At 39.3% G+C, this 22,225-nt stretch overlaps 1 protein-coding gene across 4 annotated transcripts in view; it reads right to left on the bottom strand.

Moving 5' to 3' along the window:
- The window catches only part of COL12A1 (collagen type XII alpha 1 chain), a 116,735-nt gene that overhangs the window by 4,586 nt on the left and 89,924 nt on the right, over positions 1-22,225 (bottom strand). For all 4 annotated transcript variants that reach the window (XM_082475718.1, XM_082475719.1, XM_082475720.1 and 1 more), the window contains 12 exons: positions 19,368-19,517; positions 17,534-17,611; positions 16,148-16,234; positions 14,555-14,608; positions 13,426-13,521; positions 12,169-12,222; positions 11,748-11,801; positions 6,962-7,015; positions 5,564-5,635; positions 2,356-2,391; positions 2,180-2,246; positions 874-1,062 (listed from right to left, as the gene is read on the bottom strand). In XM_082475718.1, coding sequence (XP_082331844.1) covers positions 874-1,062; positions 2,180-2,246; positions 2,356-2,391; positions 5,564-5,635; positions 6,962-7,015; positions 11,748-11,801; positions 12,169-12,222; positions 13,426-13,521; positions 14,555-14,608; positions 16,148-16,234; positions 17,534-17,611; positions 19,368-19,517 — 991 coding nt within the window. The remainder of the gene's footprint in view (positions 1-873; positions 1,063-2,179; positions 2,247-2,355; positions 2,392-5,563; positions 5,636-6,961; positions 7,016-11,747; positions 11,802-12,168; positions 12,223-13,425; positions 13,522-14,554; positions 14,609-16,147; positions 16,235-17,533; positions 17,612-19,367; positions 19,518-22,225) is intronic.

The raw sequence follows: 22,225 nt of genomic DNA, 5'->3' as shown, positions 1-22,225 counted from the left end.
ATTCAAGTAATTCATTTCCCTTAGTGAAAGCAGAACCCAATTTTTCACAGAAGTCCACTCTTTAAGCCAAATTCTTTCTAAACATTTGTGTAATTCCAGATTCATGGCCAAGAAACAAATCTGGCTACAAGTCAGGGGAAAAATTATTTGAAGAAAACAAACACATCTAATATATTATTTTAGAAACAGCAATTAAGAACAGAAATCTTGTATAAATAGTTACAACTCACTGAAGACATCTTAAAGGTATCTTATCTTTAGTAGCCCTATCAGTACCACATCTAAATAATCAGAATTATAGACATATCTAAGATTTCCGCAGAATGTTAACCATCACTTTGACAAAAGTGAGTACCCAGCATCCTGAAACATCTGGAATCAGATAATCCTGTTTTTCTTCTTTTCCTTCTGTTACACTTATCTACCATGAAATTAAAGCCAAATAAACACATAAGACCAGTTTCCAGGCCCTGAATAAAGGAACCAGAAGAATTTAGATCTAAAATCTTAGGGCTGCTTACATTCAGTTGCTGCCCAGCTCTTGCCAGTCAAAACAATTAATAAGATTTTATGCCTGATTCACTTTGCCAGGATACAGTTTTTCCCATTAACGACAACAACAATCAGAAAATAGCATTGTCTTTACTGAGAGCTCATGACAAAATCTTCCTGTTTTCTAAGACAGGGATCTCTACAGCCTGCAGCTGCCTAGAAAGAAAGACAGGTTCACAGATGCACGGCTCTTCTGGGGCTCTCCAAACAAGACCAGTGTAGTTTGCTAAGTCCAGTCTTCTACATGCTTTTCAACCGGACCTGGCTCCTACACTTGCAGATTCCTTCCTTTATCCCTATGCAGCGGTCAGGAATGCCTACCTCGTTCACCCGGGGGTCCCTGCATCCCTGGTGTGCCCGGGAAGCCTGGCCGCCCCCCAGGTCCTGGTTCTCCTCTGGTTCCTGCGCTGCCAGGGGGCCCTGGAGGACCCGGTGGGCCTGGTTGGTTGCGACTAGAGTGGTAGTCGTTTGGAATCTGATTCAGCATCTGATTGAATCTGCTCATCTGACCTAAAAAAATAAGTAAGACTTATTAGTAAGAAACCCAACAAGGGAGGGATGAGAGGATGAAATGGTTTTCTCTTAGTGTCTGGTGAAATCCACCTCTGTTCCTGCACCCTCCAGCAAACATTCTAATTAGAATCCTAAAACTGAAATAAAACACTCCAGTCCTCCTGGACAAAATGATCCCTGTTAAACAACCGTCTCCACAAAATACTGACCAGTAAGCCATCAGCATTACTATAAACATCAAGGAGTTGTGAAAGTTTAACAGGGCTCTGATATAAAGCCCCGAGGTTTGCCCAATGATGTCACTCAAAAGAGAACCTTTTTTAAATTAATGAATTATAGCATTTTCGTGTGTGTGCCTATGGCAGTGATAATGAGGCTTTCGTGTAAACTGGAATCACCTGTGGGATACATTGAAAACTACAAATTTCTGGGCCTCATCTCCAAAGACGGTGAGTGACCAGGTTTAGGGCATGGCCCAGGAGTCTCATTTCTCGCACGCAGCATAGGTGAGTGTAACGCAGGTGCCCCTCAGGACCACACTGGGAGACACCTGGACTAAGGTTTCTGAAAAGGGGGGGCCCTGAGTTTGAGGCCACACTCAGTTTGCAGGCACTGAGCCTTGTCACTTAATAGGTCTCATGGAATAAGGAGAAAGAGTCTGTGCAAAATAACGAGGCAAGAAAATGTTCCCCATCAACAGGGACTTTCTAGGATCAAATTAATCTCAGTGGTCCTCCAGGAAAACTCAAAGGTCATAACTTAAAAGAGCCAATGTTTGCTGCTTCAGTGTACAGTGAGGTGAAGATCACTAAAAATCCTAATACTGAAACTGAAAGGCCCTTTTAAAATACAATTTTGTATCAGACTGAATGTAATGATAACAGACTATTATTTTACCTTGGGTTATTGTTTTTTCTTAATGATAGTCATTAAAATATCATTGGCTTTATCTAACAGGATACAAAACTGACAATGTACAACAATAAGAGCTCAGGAAAATGAAATAGAAACATGTATCTTTGAAAGTTTATGACATAAACTGCATTTTCCTGCAATTAACTAAAAAAAAAAAAACACACACACACTCATACATTAAAAGGAAAAGAAATTTTACCACTTATCAGTTGTTCACAGACTTGTCTTGCAACTGCTCGCATCATGTTCTGGGAAGCAATGTCTCCCTAGTTAATTAAATCAATAGGTAGGATCAGCATATTATTTCCATAGTTTCAGAGTTCAGTGTTTAACACACGATATAAATTTGTAAGTCAAATTTTAAGAAATACATACTCTATCACCTTTCTCTCCTTTCAATCCCGATGGACCCTGAAATATAGGAATTTCAGATATTAGAAACTGACAAACATGGTCTAAAATGACTCATGAATGGATAAGATGATGAAAGAGGGCAAGGTCTGCTTTCTAACAAATTAGCAAAATGACACATCACATTTACATCCATGTTACTCACATTTTTGCTCGTCTGTCAAAAGGAATCTAATCTGTCTCCCTGTCTCTCTCTCTCCCTCTCTCAGAAGCACGTGTCCTCCAATATAGTGCTGAGATGTGAATTTTATGATCACCAATTTAGAAGTTATGCACTGTGCATACATTTTATGATGCCATTCGCAATATAGGTCTGGAACTGAAACACATGTACAATTGCCCTTGCTACCATTCTACTTTCCTTTACATCACCATGGCTGGGGAGCTCAGGTGGTTATTTTAGGTTGTGCATGAGGTTAATCTTGGTTCAGTTAGAACCCGTAAGAACCTGTTCTAGTGAGAGCTTTCTGTCAATTCCCTAACTAAATATATATCTGTAATGTCTTCCAGTGATTTTTTGTGCACTGGGCATGAAAGGAACCACGTGCCTCCCTTATTAAAGGGCTCAATCCAAATGGTGGTTCCCACATCCAAACGCAACCACAGAACATTTGTCCCTATTCTGTCAGGCCTCTCACTGGCCATGAGAGGATCTTGGAACAAGTCTTCCTTCTAGGGCAAGAAGTCTTTGTCTTTCAATATATCTCCAGGCTGCCAGCTGAAAGGAACACCCAAACCGTTGACAAATCTGATGGTCAGATAACATCCCAAACCAAACTGCCTCTTACCGTCTCCAAGACTCTTGCCTGAACGGCTCCAATATCCTCCTAACTGGTCCTCCTGCATCCCGTTTGGCCCCTTTTGAGTCTGTTCTCCACAGAGAAACTAGACTGATATTTTTAACAAGAAAATTGGCCCGTGTCACTCTTTGGCTGCAAGGGCTTCCCATCACACTAAGAGTAAGATGAGATCCTCACCATGGGCTGGGGGGTCCACACACTCACCTCTGCCCAGCTAGCTGACCTCATCTTCCATCCCTCTCCCCTCACTCCCTTTACTTGCGGCGCCCGGACCTCTCTGCTGTTCCTTCCACGTGCCACCTTCACCCTCCCTCGGCCTTTGTTCATGCTGTTCCCACTGCCTGCTCCCTTGTTTCAGTCCACCTCCTCAGACGGGCTCCCTGACTGCTGTATCTGAAATAGCCCCCTTCCGCCACCGCAGTTACCCCCTAACCCCTTACTCTGTGTTTCTTTTCTTTGTTATCACTCATCATCACCAGAAACCATATTGTTTATTTACATTTTGGGGTCTATATCCTCCACTAGAATCTCCATGAGGGCAAGGACTTTGTCTTGTTCACGTTTATATCCCCAGACCTTAAAACACCCACGAGCACATTTAGGCACCAAACAAATGGGTGTTGGGTAAATGAATAAAAATATTCCAGCAGCAGTTCCTGGAAACATCCACTACACAACATCAGGTGTCACAAGTTAGCAAGAAGACACCACTGGTTCCAAGAGCTAATGACATAAGCTAACAGTGTCTGAGCTAAGCTCTCTGCTAAGACCTTTATACTCCCGTCTGCTAGTTTTGGTTTTAGAAACTAAAGGTAAGATAGAAGAGAGAAGAAAAGGAGAGGTAATTTGCTACCTTAGAAGGATGAGGAAGATAAAGGGGGAAAAGGGGGTAGATAAGGTCCAAATACATGTTACCAAATTATAGTCATAAGAAAAACTGGAGTTTGACTGCCCTTTGCTAAAAGTACTGGACTCTTATGGAAACATTATTTAGTTTGGAGCCTTTTGTAAATTTCAGGAAATTTTTTTTTTACATTTACTGCTACTTTGTTCCCATGTGTTCTTTAATTTACTGCCACTCTGAGATTGTTCTAGGATATATGATTTAGAACTCATCTTTATTGCCAGTATCTAGAGCTCTCATTTCAAGTAAAGGAAGTAGAAGTTTCTTTCAGGTTTCTAACTTCAGCCATCAATTACATCAGTGATATTCTTACATTAGACTCTCTTTCAGTCATAGTAAAACGAAATAGAATTCTGAAAGGGTTAACAAGTTCTGTGTACTTTTAAGTGCTCTTGTGAAGTTTCTGTCATGATTCATTGAGGAAAAGAAAGTAATAAAGTCATATGCTAGAGTACACACAGAGTATGAAGTACATCAGGAGTCCTTTCATCTTTATGCTGCTTGCTTAATTTTATGTAAACATAGAAGGCAGGCCATATCACATAAAGATTCTAAGTTAGTTTGACATTAAAAAAAATTTTAAGCTTGGGTTTATATAACTTTGGACAATACTTCAGAAGAGAGAAGTTCTGTTCAGAGAACAGCCCTGATAGATGTGTCATTACTAATAATTGGATTTGTTGATCTTTGAGATAAATTTTTATATTTCAGAATTCTATTCAGACAAAAAAAACCTGCTTAAAATAAATTCATTCCTCATACATACAAATAAGGAAGAGCTTGTAACGAAGAATATGGAGCCCAACAGTCATTACAAATACTTCTGGATATTTTAGAAACTATGAATTCAGTTCTGGAGATACTGATTTGAAAATAGAAGATATGCATCATACCATCTCAACTATTATTTTAATCAAAACATTTGATGAAAAGAAAATTAAACTGGATGTAAATTGGAGCAGGGCAGTATAAAAAAGTATAATGGTGGGTGAGATAAATCCTTTTAATTCTGGGACGAATGTTCTAGCAACCTCAGCACAAGAGAAAAGAGCCTGTAGCGGTGTGGCTACAGGATACTGACAAAGGGTTAACTTCTGCAGAAGCACCCATGGAGGCGCCATGCACCATCATGTATTTTTCTATCTTAAGCTGCATACCGCTCCTAAATAAAAAGAATGATTTTGCTGACCCAGCTCTGAGTGTTTATTCAGTGCAGAAATATGTGTCTTGGCTCATAATCCCATTCTCCTTTTAAAGAAACCCTATGACCACGATTTTCATCCCAGAATGTTATAACTTAGAGAGAAAATTTTTAGAACTAGTACCAAGTTAAATCCATGGGTTTAGCATAGCTGCAACAAATGCTTCACACACATTACAGCAGAGATAACATAAACATGCCACAGCCTTGCCGTCTCCTCATTCACGGCCACAGTGGAATCACTAGGCATGCAAGCCGTCCACTTACTGGTCTGCCGTGGTCTCCGGGTTTTCCTGGTTTCCCACTCGGTCCTGTGACTCCTGGAGAGCCTGGGCTTCCCTACAACACAGGGAAGCTTACCATTAAAGAAGAATTTCATCTAAAGTAAACTAACAAAGCATGGCTGGTTTTAAAAGCTTTTAGCACATAATCACATACTAAGGAAGAGCAAAATCAAATTTTAAGATAACATGGAGGAAAAAAAATCTTGAAAATTCCCATTCAATCTTTATGGACTATATTTCATCAGTTTCACTATTCACAGACTGTGATCCTAGTAAATTGGCTGCTAAGTGAATTTGCAGAAAGCAATTCCTGTTAGTTTGTTTCTATTACCAAACCAGAAAACTCATCAGAAGACAGGAGTGAACTCTGGCTGGGGAAGAAATTGAGAAGGTAACTGGGCACCACGTGGTGGAGTTTCCCCTTGTCTCTTGGGAGTTGTATCTCAGCCTAGAAACTCACTTTTTCTTTGGTGCATTCAAATAAAGGGTGCCTCCTCTTCTATCATATCAGCACCCTCCATCCCATCAAAACCATAAGAATTTCTCCCTGTTCCTTTTAGCACAGCTTTAAGACATTTTAGCAACATTTTTAGTAAACTATTTATAATATCGCTAGTCAATACATTATGTTCTAAAGCTAAAATATCCTTAAAATAGAATCATCAGATTTTTGTAAAACAATCCTTTATTCATCAATTATGTACATTTTAATCTCTGTAGCAAATACTTTAAATCAAAGTTTATTATACATTTTCAACTCTACTTGAGAACATATATATTAAACATAAATAATAAAATTATTTTAACATATGCTCTCCAGTCTTCATATCCAGCCAGAAGCCATGAAGAGCATCCGTCAACTCAAACAATGTCATTGTGATCTCACCTGGATGCAGGTGTACAGATGCTTCTTTCAAAATCATTGGCTTCAGTATTTTCCCCAAAGATCTTAATTAGAAAACCTACTCGGGTAAAACTTACTTCCTCTGAATGACTTAAAGCTGTTCGGTCATTAATGTCCTTAAAATTCAAATATCATAGGCTACAGACTCTTAAAATGCTAGAACAGGAAGTTAACCAGTAAGGTCATAAAACCTACCACTTAATGTGGGCATGGAAGGAACTGGTTGGTGAGGGGTATTTTTGTTGTTGTTGTTTTTCAAATATAACTTGATTAAACAGAAAGACTCTCTATTTTAACACCTCTGTTTTCTCTAGCCCATTTTGATTTAGGAGAATAAAAACAAGTAGCTCCCTCGACGGTGTGCCCCCCAGCACAGATGGAACATGCCTCAAAGGTCAGGTTACCAGGCTCTTCCCTAGCAAGTGGGGCTAGGGGTTTAGGGTGGGGAGACAAGAGTGTCACCTATTCCATTCTTACCGGTGGCCCAGGGGGGCCCCTAGGTCCCATTGCTCCATCTTTTCCAGTAAAGCCCTATTGTAAAAATGAAATTAATTACAGATTAGTGAAATAATGACCAAGTAAAATGGAAAGACACTAGACAGGTTGATAAGAGTGACAGGTGAGGGATTTAACCCAACTGCAGGTAACCTTTCAATATAAAGACAAATATGCCAAAAAATGTTTTCCATTTAAGTTATGCGTTTTATTGAATACTTCATTTCTATACTCAGTCATTTATATAGTTATAGATAAAATCATTTTAAGAATCAATCCAGTCTTCTCCGAAGAAAGCAGATTCCTTTTACGAAGATACTCACTTTTACTTTTATAAGAGTGTAAAGAAGTCTAAAGGAAGACTAGCCCTTTCTACCAGAAAGTCAGTGTCGACTAACTGGCCCAGCAATGATCAAAGTAAGATGCAGGGAGTGTTGCATCACAGAAGATGCAGGAGGGGCCAACCACCGGGTTAGAAAACTCCCTTCCTTGTTTCCTAAGCAACGCCAGCCAGCCAAGGCGGGGCCACTGACGCTTCAGTCCTGAGGGATTCCTCTCCTCCCCTCCAAGAAAGAGGCAAAACTATCTTAACTCCTCCACTCAGAAGAAAGGAAAACCTCAATCCTCACTCAATTTTTTTTATCGGTCCGTCTCTCCTCATCTCACAGAAACGCCAGACCCAGTCAGGGTTGCACTGGGAGGAGAGATCTGTACAGAAGCGCCGGGCATCTCTGCGCAGCTTGCATGGTGCCAAACGACCTCTGCCTGGAATGAGTCACTCGCTGCCAGTTAGTGTTCATCCCAAGTACAGATCTCTGAAATCCAGCCAAGGATTTCTGAGTCAGGTCGTTTTTTGTGTTGCTGCATTCCGCTGTCAAAGGAGATTTTTGTCTCCTTTGAGAATAAGTGTTAATTTTATGCATATTCTTGGATTCTAGCACAAATCAAGAACATTTGGATCAATACCGCCATTAAGTATCCACACTCCCATTGATTTTACAAAAGAGGAAGTTTAAATTATTTCTTTAAAAAATTGTTAGAAATATTCCACCCCCTGCAAAAAAAAAAAGTTTTTTTTCAGAAACTTATAGAGATAAACATTTCAGACTGTCTTCTGGAAGATCTAGGCCTGCTTAACAAAAAACAGACTACAAGTTCATCTCATATAACATCAACACTGCTTCTGAGAGCCACTTAAGAAGCAGAAATGCTCGGAGTATTGCTTGGACAGTTCAAATGGCATTTCTACCATCTAAATTTCCTCCAGCTGCTGTAGAAGATACACTTTTTTTTTCACTTTTTTTGGGTAAGTATCATATCTCTGAATAATCCTCCTTCAGTCATCCTAAGAACTTCCTGATCAACCATTTTCTCTTTTTTTTCTAGCTTTATTGGGGTATAATTGACAAATAAAAATTGTATGTATTTATGGCGTACATGTGGTGTTTTGATATATGTATACGTTGTGAAATGATTACCGCAATCAAGATAATTAACACATGCATCACCTCACACAGTTATCGTTTTCTTATGTAGGAGAATATTTAAGATGTACTCTATTGGCAGATTTCAAATGCACGATATGGTATTAACTATAGTCATCACACTGTACATTAGATCTCCAGAACTTATCTTGCATAACTGAAACTTTGTATCCTTTTTTTTTTTTAAAGGCTCTGGGTTTTTTTGTTTGTTTTGTTATTTATTTATTTTTTATTTTTGGCTGCACTGGGTCTCTGTTGCTGCACCCGGGCTTTTCTCTAGTTGAGGTGAGCGGGGGCTACTTTTTGCTGCAGTGCACTGGCTTCTCATTGCGGTGGCCTCCCTTGTTGTGGAGCTCCGGCTCTAGAGCGCAGGCTCAGTAGTTGTGGCACACAGACTTAGTTGTTCCATGGCATGTGGGATCTTCCCAGACCAGGGCTCGAACCCGTGTCCCCTGCATTGGCAGGTGGATTCCTAACCACTGCGCCACCAGGGAAGCCCCTGTATCCTTTTTAAAGAAATTTTTATTGAGGTGTAGTTGCTTTACAATGTTGTGTTAGTTTCTACTGTACAGCAAAGTGTATCCGCTATACGCATACATATATCCTCTCTTTTTTGGATTTCCTTCCCATTTAGGTCACTGCAGAGCACTGAGTAGAGTTCCCTGTGCTATACAGTAGGTTCTCATTAGTTATCTATTTTACACATAGTATCAATGGTGTATATATGTCAATCTCCATGAAACTTTGTATCCTTTGTCTAATATCTCCCCATTTCTCCCTCTTCCCCTGCCCCTGGCAACCACCACTGTACTCTGTTTCCATGAGCTCAACTTTATAAGGATTCCATACATTAAGTGAGATCATGCAGTATTTATCTTTCTGTGCTTGGCTTATTTCAGCTGGCATGTCCTCCAAGTTCAAGGTTCATCCATGTTGTTGCAAATGACAGGATTTCCCTCTTCTTTAAGACAGAGTAATATTCCATTATATACATGATATATATATATATATATATCACATTTTTTAATCCATTCATCCATGGATGGACACTTTGGTATAACCAACCATCTTCTTTTAGAAGAAATACATATCTAAGTTGGGGTGAAGCGGATTTTATTCTGATGGCCTCAGAAGGGCTACCACTGAGCCATCTGTAGAACTTCGTACTAATTTTTTTTTATTCTCCATTTTCAGAACTGTAGCAGTTATTGCTGCTTCCCTCCGCGGGAGGGTGGCTGAGAGGACCTATGGCTGCTTTCACAGATACACTGCATGCCACGCCTGCACCTGTGGTTCTCTTGCTACTTTCTGACAGTCCCCAAAGCTGTGCCTCATTTGAAAGTCATCTGTGCTGAAGGCAAGCCATGCCTCCTGCTCCTACCAGCTCCACCTCGGCAACCTGTCCTCCTCACCATGGTCCTCGGGCTTGCTCTCCTGAGCTTTCTTCTCTTCTCTTCTACCACAGGGTTCAACTTTCTTCCTTTCTTTCATGTTTCAGCGGAGATGCCTGCACCCAAAGTCTAACTTTCCAAAACTGTTTATGTTCCCTCAGCTGTGCCTTCTACCCTCAGCATTAGTAGTAGGAAACTAAGTGGGAGGTCGGTGTACGAGACTGTGATGGAAAAAGACAAGTGATTTCCTGAAGACTTTCCTCACCCTCAACACGAGAGTCCTGGGTGGCCTCACCAGGACTGGAGTCACAGGTTAGAACTAGACGAACGCAGTCCTTCCCACTCCCTCACTTTCCAGGGACACAGCGGTGGCAGCAGTGGCTGCCTGACTGCCAGTTCCGGAGGAGTGTCTTGATGGGACGGCACTGGCCACCCAGCGGGTCTGCACAAAGCCCGCGCTGCATCAGTGTGATGGGCCCAACAGGGCTTCAGTAGTGGCGGCGGCAAGAGAGGCGGCCCATCATTACTTCTTTTTATTGAACTATCGTTGATTTACAACATGGTGTTTAATTTCTGCTGTATAGCAAAGTGACTCACTTATACATATATACACACATACACATATATATATATTCTTTTTCATATTCTTTCCCATTATGGTTTATCACAGGATATTGAACTATATTCAGTATGCATCATTACTTCCTGATTGCGGTATTTTGGGTTTTGTTGACTAACTGAATTGACTGACTTGTCACCTTTGCGATCTCACTATTGTCCTTTATTGTGAAATAAGAATTCCAAAAAACTAAAGTGCCAGTCTCAAAAGAGTCAGAAGAATATGTACATAGAAGTACCACTGGGTCCCAGACTCCCAGAGAATACAGTTTTCTCTTTGACCTCACTCTCTCATAAACTCAAGAGTAGGCATTGGAGCAAATAACTTTCACTGGCAAATCAGCCAAATTTGGTATTGTCTGGGCAAATCTTTGCTCCATCTGACTGACCCAACTCTCCTGCCCCATGATGTCTCGGAGGTGTTAAGGGTAACAAAGCAATGCCTTTAGTGGCAGCTATTACGGCCCTGGCCCTCTCAGATCCTGCTGCTGGTCCTGTGTTTTAACTTGATTAGTCAGAATACAGAAAACTCTCAGACTGTGGTCTGAACCAGAAGATGCTGAAAAGTCATTAGTGCCTTGGTTCTGAGCAACTCTAAAATATTTTATTAAAGCATTCGTCGTCTCCTATGAAACCAAATGTTTCTATAACATTGGATTAGAGCACAGAAGCCATGTTCACTGTGCTTCTCATTTACTTGTCCCAGAAAAAATTGGGTCTCCTGCACTGATTTCATCATAAGTCAAGAGCAAACCTGAAATCTGCCACAAATGAGCAAAATCCCTACTAAGTTCCAGTCGGCTTTCCATCACAGAGGCCTACAGGGGGTATCTGAGTTCTAAAGGTGTAGAAAAGATGTCCCTGACTGCATAGAAAGTGCCACGGAAATCAAGACTATTCTTAGAGTTACGTAAAAGATGCCTCATAACATAGATTTTAATTTTAGGGTTCAAAGCAATTTGCTAGGATTCTTGAATCTCTTTCCAATGAACCAAAATTCCTTTCAGGGACTTGTTTTTCCAAATATGATAAAATAAAAAATTTTTCCAAAATTAAAATTCTGACAACTCATTTGAAGTCCCACCATTTTGTTCCATAGACCTTGAGATGGACCTGGTATCGGTTGGTCCACTGATATTAGCTTTTCTGCCTCCCATGAGATATGTGAACTCTGCATTTCCAGCCGTGCAAATTGAATTATGGGGGGTTCTTAATTAATAGGCAACAATGTGATATCATTTCCAACATCATTACAGCCTGCCCAAGAAAACTTACTCTGTCTCCCGGAGGGCCCATTGGTCCTGGTGGGCCAGGTAATCCTGGGGTTCCCTACACAAAAGGAAACAAACAAGTGAAACACTGTAATTAACTTCTTGTGTGAGAAAAGGAATTTGTGTTATTCTCTAAGATGTTTGGAAAAAAAAAATGCAGGGGGCTCTGAAAGGAAACAGAAACTCAGAACCAAGCCCAGTGCCAGCCCAAGAGCAAGATGCTCGCTCAGTCAACAAGCCCAGACCTGACTGAACAGTGCAAGCTTGAAGACTAAGACCAGGCAATGGAATGGAAATGATGTGCAGCGCACGGCCAGGCTCCTGCTTTGCTGCTTAACCTTGGTTCACCTTTTGAGGCACTACAAGGGCAACTTTGCAAATAACACTCGACAAGAAAAGAAAAGGCAGCGTGAAGAAGAACTCACCGTCCGGCCTGGAAGTCCCGGCTCTCCGGCATCTCCCTTCATGCCCTGGCGACCCTGGAGCAAGCAGTGGGAAAACAGGTCTCAGGTGTTTTACAGAAATTAAGTGAAAAGGAAAGACGTGAGCCATTCCTGAAATCTCTTGTCACTTCATAAATCCAATGAAGCATATTTGTGAAGGGAGGTGAATAAATTATTTGGGGGACTGATGTTCACTTTTTAAACTACAAATGCTGTTATAATTTCCACTTACCATGTTATGGGATAATTTTATATAATCATGGGATAATATGTCTCCTTTGATAGAACCTAATTTAACATAGGGATTTTCATAGAAATAAAAGTTGAAGGGAAAACTGTTTTGTATTTAATATATTTAATTTGGTGCTAATTTTAATAGATATTCAATGAAACATTGTAACATAATTTTGGTCTTTGTAACTACATGCTAGAAGACACTTGTTACACAGGCAAAGCTGAATTAATTAAAGCTGATAAACTTCATTTAGTAGTAATAATAAGAAAAGGTAAAAGCCCCTAAAACTCCCTTTTGGACCTAAGAAGCTAAAAGTAGATGCATTCAACCCTTTTGAGTGAAAAAGTCTTAGTCCTTCAACTGTTTCATTTCTAGTGATATCTGATACAGATTGTTGTTTCTCTAAATGCCAAAAAAATGTATGCGTCTTCTATTATGGCATCTTTAAAAAGGAGTTTAGAACTAAACTTAAAACTATGAAATTATCTGTATTCTTATTCATTTACTGTATGTTTTAAAATATAGAAAAAAGTAGTTAAATAAAATATGAGCCTTTAAAGATAAAACACCTCTTTATGAGTTCAGATTAGCATTTGGAACAAAAGGTAAACATTTTATTAAAAATTTTTATAGAAGTAATGACGTAGATAAATAATGCAAGCTTGCCTTGAAGTCATAAACATTAGAAAAGGACCCCCGGGGCTGCCACAGACTCAAAGCAGTATCAAAGCTTTCAGGATGTTGAAGGATATTTGCATTACTTAGTAAAAAAATTTTTTAAAGGTCAAATAATTAGCAACAATTTTTCCTACACAGTTACATATTATTACATACACTATTTACATATCTGAAATTACAGTCATAGGAAGTCACCCCAATGACTAAAATTTGTTGAGTTCTCTGAGAAACCATTTGAGTTTGGCGAAATAGAATAAAAAAATGTTCCCATTAAACTCAACGTTAATCCACCGTCCTCATTTCATACAGAAAGGCTTTGTGCTTACTTGTTCTCCTGGAATAGAGAGGCCGTTGGGTCCCTGGGGGCCTGGAGGACCCTGGGGACCGGGAGGACCTGTATCTCCACGAGCACCAGGGGGACCCTAAATACACAGGAGAGAAACAGGCACAAAGTCATGGAATGCCCTTCCAGTGCCTGTCTGCATAACTCTAAGACACCAATCGTATAATCTTTGCAAACATTTTACAAATCTATCCATCTATAAAAACATTTAATGCCATTCCTTTCTTCCCTTTGCTACTCATTAAAAGAACAACTGGAAAGTACAATAAATTCACAAGAGCACTTATATTTACAAAATTCCTATTAAAAGTAGGTTTCTAAAAGAAGTAAAATACATTGGATATAATATATTCATATATTTATAGTCCTAGATTCATTCAGAGATCAAAGCTCAAAATTCACTGGATTTGATTTATTTTCAGCTCGTCCTGATTTCTGTTAGACTTGGGCTTATTTCCGGGACTAACGTATGTATAAATCAAGCAAGGAAAGAGCAGATAGGTTCACTCTATGCTGGAGCTTCTTTGCAGTGTGTCTAGGTGGAAAAGGCACAAACTTGGAGTCAGACAGACCTGGGTCAGCACCCCAGCCTCACTTTCCTAACTGGGTTAGCTTATCATTAGTGATAGTATGACAAAAACTACACATCATCTTCATAATATATTCCCCTAAGAAGCTTCAGTTGTCTTATGGAGACCAGTATGGAACCGGTAGAAGGGGCTGGTGAGCTGCCATGAACACACATGTGGCTGCTCAGCTATTTCTCCGAGACAGGTGAACCGTCCCAGCAGGACTCTGCTCCCTGTGGGGTCTTCCAACTGATGGCCAGGTCACCCCCTCTGCTTCCCCATGTGACAGCAGAGCCCTTAGGTGCTTCTGCAGATTTTCCCATGTGCGATTCCTACATCAGTGAGATGCCCGGTACATTCTTTATCTGGCTAGCCTAATCCATCATTTTGACACCCAGAGACAAGACAGAGATAATTATATTGCCTAAGGCACACTAAACTTGAAGCAACTTGCTCAAGGTCACATACCCCGTTAGTGGAAATTTGAATAACCAGACTTTAACATACAGGTGAAAATAAAAATGCACTCTAAAATATACTTACAATTGCCCCACTGATACCTCTTTCACCTCTGGGACCTTTAGCACCAGGTCCTCCCTAAAATACAAAGTAAGAGCACATTTTAGAGTGAACACAGGAAAGTAGGAAGAAGTTGATATATAAAAATTGCTTCGAGAAGCAGTGCATTCTCCAGACAATACAGTTATTTATGAAATATGGAAGTAAATACTTTATATCCTACAAACGTGTGGGGAAAGAGAATTTCAAAACTTTGTACATTCTAAGGCTCTCATTTTTACGTTCTGAACGTTTCTTAATTGTTAGCAAATTTTGAAGTTTATTTGAAAATTTGAGGTTTACTGGGAAAAAAACAAGCATTACTTAAATACTATAGTTAAGTATTTTTAAGGAGAAAAATCTGTTTTGGAATCATATGAATGCATTCTTCAGGGAAAATAATATGCAAAAAGAAGAATCTCTCAAAATCTCAGAACGTGTAGTTTAGTAACAGGAATTCAGAGACCACTGAACAAAGACGAAATAAACATGATAGTGATATCCAACAATGTTATACAATTAGAGGAGAAAAAAATCCCTACTTCTCAAGAACATCTGAGTCACATCCAGCATATAATTTTATGATTACAAATATAAATCAGGTAAGTCACTGTTAATTGCAAATAGTCTTATGTTGAATCTTGCTTTGCTCTTTAATATCTTTATTTTATGTTTTGCTTTAGGAAAACTCACATCACAAAACTATGTTTACAAAACCATCATCAGGACCACTGGTAATTCCAGAGACATTTTGATTCCGTACACAAGGAGCTGGTTTGTAATTAACTTAAAATCAATTTACATTATTTGCTATGACCCATGTATAGTAAAATCTGGTGTTCTGAGGCTCTCTGAACTGTTCGTATGTTAATTAACCATTTTCTTAAAAGAGTTCAACAGGGCTTAAAGGTAATCACTTCCATTCTGAAAAACCAGCCCAGGTCAGATGTTAGATTGACTGAATCGGGGAGTCCGCATTGATTAACGAGACATATCAGTATACTCTTCAGTGTTTAGCATTGCATTTTCTTGGTCTCCCCTCCACCCATGAATAGACCTGGTCAGTCTTCTCACTCAAGTTATTCCTAACACCCACACTTTCACCCAGAGTTTATGATATCATCACAGATGTAAATTATCCTCTATGTTATTCTATGATATGTTTGCTAATAACATACACATATCCTAGGTTCTAAACAAGTTGTTGTTGGGCCAGCCTCTCAACCATGGCTCCATAACATACGTACGAGAAGCGTCAGGAAATGAAGGAATTTTCAAAATCAGGTGATTACAGAGAGAAACCCAAATTCATATCTTTAAGAGAAAAGCTCTTGAATGCTAGCCGATAGCATTCGTTCTTGTGTGGCTAGAGAAATGTGTTCAAATGTGTTCAAATCTTCTTCTTGATTTACTCCATTTCAGATCTCAAAACATGATACAAAAATGGTGTGCAATGCAGCTTGTTCTGTCCTAGAACACACCAGTGGCTGGAAGCTTCTTATGCATGACATACCGGCCAAAGGGTGATCATGCCCAAGATTTAACAGGAAAAACTAGAGGAACTATTTGTTTCCTTACCGCAGGGCCTGGTGGTCCTGGAGGTCCAATGCTGTCCTGTGTACATGTGCAAGCATTTGGAAGACTGGGGCATTTGGCTTCATCTCTCTGAAATTTTGAAAAGAATATTTATCTATGAATTGATGGTAAAAACAGCTTCCCATCCCCCACGCCCACTTATCTTATATACACAAGGGAATCTATTTCCCAACTTGCAGAAATAATTTTTAGCTATGATTACAAACAGTCTTATGTTGAATCTTGCTTTGCTCCTTAATGTCTTTATTCTATGTTTTGCTTTAGGAAACCTCACACAACAAAAATAGGTTTACAAAACTATCATCAAGACCATTGGTAATTTAATCCAATTTTCTCTAGTCTGGTGTTAGAGAAAGGCTGAGTATCTCAGATATGGAGGCCCATTCCCTTCAGAACAAAATCTGAAATCCTTTCCAGGCCTACAGGGGCTTACATGTGCTGCCAAGCCCCTCCCACTGCCTTTCACTCTGCCCCAGCCCCCCCCATCCACTTCACGCTTCTCAGATGTTTAGGGCACCTTGCCGCCTCAGGGCCTTTGCACTTACAGTCCCCTCTGGCTGGAAGGCTCTCTCTCCGTTATCCACATTGTTTGTCCTCTCACTTCACTCAGGTCTCTGCTTAAATCTCCCCTTATCACTGACGGCTGAGGGCACTCACCTGCCTATCTCTCCCTGTACCCCGGTGTGTTTTCACGCAAGGACTTTTCACTCTATAACGTAGTGTATACCTACTTGTTCATTCCTCCTCTCTCCCTGACTTTCACTAGAATATTCCCTCTCACTGCTGTAACCCCGGCACATAGGATAGCGCCTGGCTTACAACAGGTGCTCAGTAAGTATCTGTTGAATAAATAACGCTCACACATCCTATGGGTACGTGTAGCTCACTGTTCGCCTAAAGCTTCAAATCCATCATCAGCATTCACCTTTGTAATTATTACAACCTACACAGATACTGTGGGTGAAAGCCATCATCTCGAAAAGAAATATGGTTATTTCTACTTAGATATCCAGAGAGGCGATGGCTTATCCTGTAACATGCTGGTATTTTACAAGCAATAGGAAGGACTCTGCAATAAGTGGGTTTACCAAACACACTGATTAAGCTGGACGTTTCTGACTATGCATAACCACCTTGGCTGGCAGGGAGAACTTCCAGATGTGGTTCTCTACATTCTGGACTTTCGAGGGAGGGGTCCCCAGCCTGAGCTGTGATCACTGATGAGCACACACACCTTGCGTGTCCCTGGTTCCATCCTGGAGATGCAGCCGCAGAGGGCTACTTCCTCTCCCAAGCCATCCACGCCCACGTCCCTTATTCCTCGGGGACTATTAACACCGCCACAGAATTCCATTCTGTTTTACTTACCCTGGAAGGAATATCACAGCATCTGTCTCTACTGGTCCACACTGGACTGCAGACGATATCAAAATCCTGGATTTGGAACTGCAAACAACCAACAGCAACATGAGCTAAAGATGCGTGAAAACATTTCATATTAACATTTCCACATTTTAACCCCTGCCAACTTCTCTCAGAGACTCTCTTGAGGGAACAGGCAATGAAAGCAATGTGATCCTTACTTCGTAAGAACAGAAAAACCTATGCCTGAGAGAAAGCGACAGTAAAGCAAAATGCATACGTGATTTTCCCACTTTTGATCCACTTCCTTGGCTAAAATGAAATGTTCGATTGAGTTTTGGGTTTTTTTAAAAAAACATTAATTTCTTTATTTACTTAAAAATTAAGAATGTATTTAGGGCTTCCCTGGTGGCGCAGTGGTTGAGCGTCTGCCTGCCAATGCAGGGGACACGGGCTCGAGCCCTGGTCTGGGAAGATCCCACATGCCGCGGAGCAGCTGGGCCCGTGAGCCACAACTACTGAGCCTGCGCGTCTGGAGCCTGTGCTCCGCAACAAGAGAGGCCACGATAGTGAGAGGCCCGCGCACCGCGATGAAGAGTGGCCCCCGCTTGCCGCAACTAGAGAGAGCCCTCGCACAGAAACGAAGACCCAACACAGCCATAAATAAATAAATAAACAAATACTTAAAAAAAAAAAAGTAAAAGTCTATTAATTAAAAAAAAAAGAAAAAAAAGAATGTATTTAATTCAGAATTTGAAGACTACACACATTTAAATCAACTTTTAAGAGTCCACCCTTGCAGAAAAGTAACATTAAAAAAAATATTCCTCATTTATTCTAAAATTGATGCCCTTCTTTTCATAAATTCTTATCTAGGGGCTAACTGATAATTTTATGATTACCTTCAGCTTAACTATTTCAATATAATATATATTTTCTATCTTTCTTAGATAGAAATAGAGCTCTTTTGATAGAAAAGATTGTTTAGCTACAGCCATTCTTTTATAAACCTAGTGTAATTGTTCTATTTAAATATCAAATCCAACATTCAGTAAATGATTTTAATCCCAATTATATTAAATTTGCACTCTTTGGTTCTACATTGTGGAATAAAAATTTCACTTTTGAATCAAGAAGAAGAAAATCCTGTCCGTGGAAGAAAGCTACATTCAGTAAATGCAATTTTAAAAATAACAGAAGCCAGGGATATTAGTCTTGCTTTTAGAACAATGTTATTATTGGTCGACATCTAATATGAACTTAATTAGCCTGGTACAGTGAAAACCTTAGGCTTAAAATTTTACAACTAAATAGCGTTGTAAAAGGGTTGGCAAGCCCCGCCTCCAACTTGAGCCAGTGACACTTGTGAGTGAAGTGGCCGACCGACTACACTCATCTTCCTTCTGAAGCGGATGTGACCCCCCAGTGAGGGGAGAGCAAGTCTGTGACGGTCACAGCCAGTGTCCACAAATGCGTAGTGTCCTGAGTGCACAAATTTTTATTAACAGTTGCTACCTTTGAAGAACAAAAAATGAATTAGTTTAGATTTCACTGATGATCCTGGCAACTATTTGTGTTGTACTCTCCAGTCTGATTCAGTTTCAAGTCGACTACATGATGCTGTCTGGTGCCTTGACAATTTAATTTGTTCCTAGCAGTAAAGCACATTATCATGTTTTGTCAGTAGCATGTTTTCTCAGTGTAACTTTTCCAGCGTTTCAATCTAACCAAGAAATAAAACAATTTAAAACTCACTGAGGAAAAATACCTCACTGATAACTTTTTAAAATATTTCAATCTTAATACAAGATACCAAGAAAAATAAAAATGTGTTACTTACTGTGGCTGATTTCCGCTCCCCTTTAAGTAGTTTTCCAAGAATTTCATAACCATCAGTTGTGATATTTCCAGCTTCCTTGATGTCCTTCTCTATAATTTCATAGCAGTCAATGTAAATCTTAACACTTTTTGAGGTCACTACGATATGAACCTAAAAAGATCATTTGTTTCCATTACAAAATTTCTACCCAGAACAATCTGGCTTCTACAAATTTCAGATCACAGTTTTAAGAAAATGTGTTCTTAAAGCTATTCTCGTCCCAAATCAAGAGGCTTGGACTAAAAATCCAAGCACGAGGCTGCAGCGTCAATGTCATTTATTAACAGCATCAAATTAAATGAACCACTTAAACTTTCTGGGTCCCAGTCTCCTTCAGCGATTATAAACTTGCATAATTTCTTATTTTCCCCACTCTGTACTCTTCCTGAGATGGCCAGAGATATTGTAGTAGATGAGATGCTTCTGGAAACTATAGAGAGCTATTCAGAAAAGAAGCAGACTCACAGATATAGAGAACGAACTAGTGGTTACCAGTGGGGAGAGGGAAGCAGAGGGGCAGGGAGGGATGCAGCAAAATAGGGGTAGGGGACTAAGAGGTATAAACTATTATGTATAAAATAAGCTACAAGGATATATTGTACAACACAGGGAACAGAGCCAATATTTTATAGTAGGTATTTAAGAATAAATTACAAAAAATGAACTATTCAAATATAAGTTAATAAATCATTAATATATTATCATACTCAGGACAAAGGAGCCTCGAACGTCTTCCACTGATTTTGCTAAATTCAATTTTTAATCCGTTATCCCTAATCCCTGCCAAAAAGATCTTACACACCATGTAGATACCGAACATAGGAAAGAGCTAGCACGTGTCTTTTACAGAGATTCAGCTCTGGAAATCAATAGATTCAAGATTCAATTTCCTTATCAGAAAACAATCTTGTTGATTTATTTTTTATCTGATATTGAAGACACTCAGAATCTTAAAAAATCTACGAGTACAGATAATTAAGAAAACATCTGTATTTCAGTCATGTAAAGAATGGCTGCGGGTAATCTTTGACTTTATAGTTATGCTCATAGTTTCCACTTATCACAGCCCAAATACTCAAGTAAGCCCATGATGATTACTTTGAAAAGTTTGGCTCCAAGTTAAGGAACAGAAATTCCCTTAAATGCTTTGAGTAAATAAGCATAAGGACAATCTCTAGAGATTTTTTTAAACGGTAAATATTTTTTCCACATAGAATCACCACCAAAACACTAATTTAGTGCATCTATAAGTGGTAAGTATGAATTATATATTGCTTTTATATAAAAGTGATATATGGCTTACTAAAAATAATTTTAAATACCCCTAGGGCAATCATCTAATCCTGAATTCAAGAAGAACACCATACAAACATTCCCAAGATATTTATTATCTAATAAGAACTAAAACTTATTTGTTGGCTCTTATATGAACAATCTCAGAAGCAAACATTCACAAACTATTTGAAAAATCATAGTATCCAGAAAAATTATTTCAAAATCAAAAGTTTCAATTTTTGAAACAAAATTATTCCAAATACACTTGTCATTCAATGCTAACCAGAAAGAAACACATGCTAAAAATATATTTTGCTACAATCTCTTCAGTGTGTTTCATTGCATTTTAAACACATGCATAATTACATTTCAGAGCGGCTTTTATCTGGAGACCATTGTCCCAAGTATTTAGGGACTCTTTCCCAACTGGGAAGGATTGTTGGTCACAGACCAGTAGAAAGAAATAGGAACACCCTTGTCAACTCATCACCCTTCCCAAGGTCTCCCATTCCCTAAAACCTTATTTGTCATCTATTCCACTTCTTTGTCTCATTAGAAATCTCTCTCTTGAATCTATGTCATCTGTTACAACAGGATGGAGACATAGAAAACGCTTCAAGAGAATTCTCCTGAAGCAGTAGTTGTCTGCCATTCCTTACTTAAGCTATCCCCTCTCTCCCAAGAGCCCCCTGTATGTTATTCTCACTAATTTGCTGCTATCAGAGAACTACTTGTTCTTATCTCAAGGACTGAAGAACTTCAGTGCCCAAATTACATGGAAAATGAGAGAGGAGTGTTCGAATCCTTGGATCAGTGGAATGTAAGTAGCCAGTAGTGATCGCACTTGGTACTTGAATAGATAGGGTAAATGAGAGTAGGTTAGAAGAACGGTGTGGGGGAATGAAGGAGGGAAAACAGCATAATGAGAAAGTAGAGGAGGAACTAAAAACAAAGAAAGACATTATGAAAAAAGAAGGTAGAGAATTTGAGGAGAAAAGAACGCTTGTGAGAACAGGAAAGAAGAGGCATTATGTAAAACCTAAGAATACAAATACCTCTCTCTATAAAGCCAAATTAAGAAGGGAATGTCAAAAAATAATTATCTTGATTTGCAACAATTAATGAATGTCCCTCTTGACCTCTTCAAAATACTGCCTTATTTTGCTCAAGTAAAATGAAGCATTCAATGAAAGTTGGAAATTAATAATAGTTATATTATTAATCATAGTTCCTAAATGGTTATCAGTTGGTTAACAGAGGGCTGAATTTCTAATATCTTCAGTGGGTATGGAAGAAAAATAAAATAGTCTTTTTGGGCAAGTTACTCAAGTGTAAGTTTAATAGGTGTATCAATGAGCCAAAAAAAAGTTCATAAGAACTTTGCCAGATTCAACATCTATTATCGGACAAGGAGCAGTTGAAGCCCGTAATATTTGTCTAGAATCTGCTTTCCCAATAAGGCATTTATTTTGCTGCACTTTACCAGGACAGTCTGTAAACTGTTAAGCAAATACGCCTTTATTCTCAGAGATCTCTGTCTTTCC

The sequence above is a fragment of the Balaenoptera physalus genome, assembly GCF_965194825.1.
Source record: "Balaenoptera physalus genome assembly, chromosome: 9".
Classification (NCBI taxonomy): domain Eukaryota; kingdom Metazoa; phylum Chordata; class Mammalia; order Artiodactyla; family Balaenopteridae; genus Balaenoptera; species Balaenoptera physalus.
This window is presented reverse-complemented; position numbering and strand designations above follow the sequence as displayed.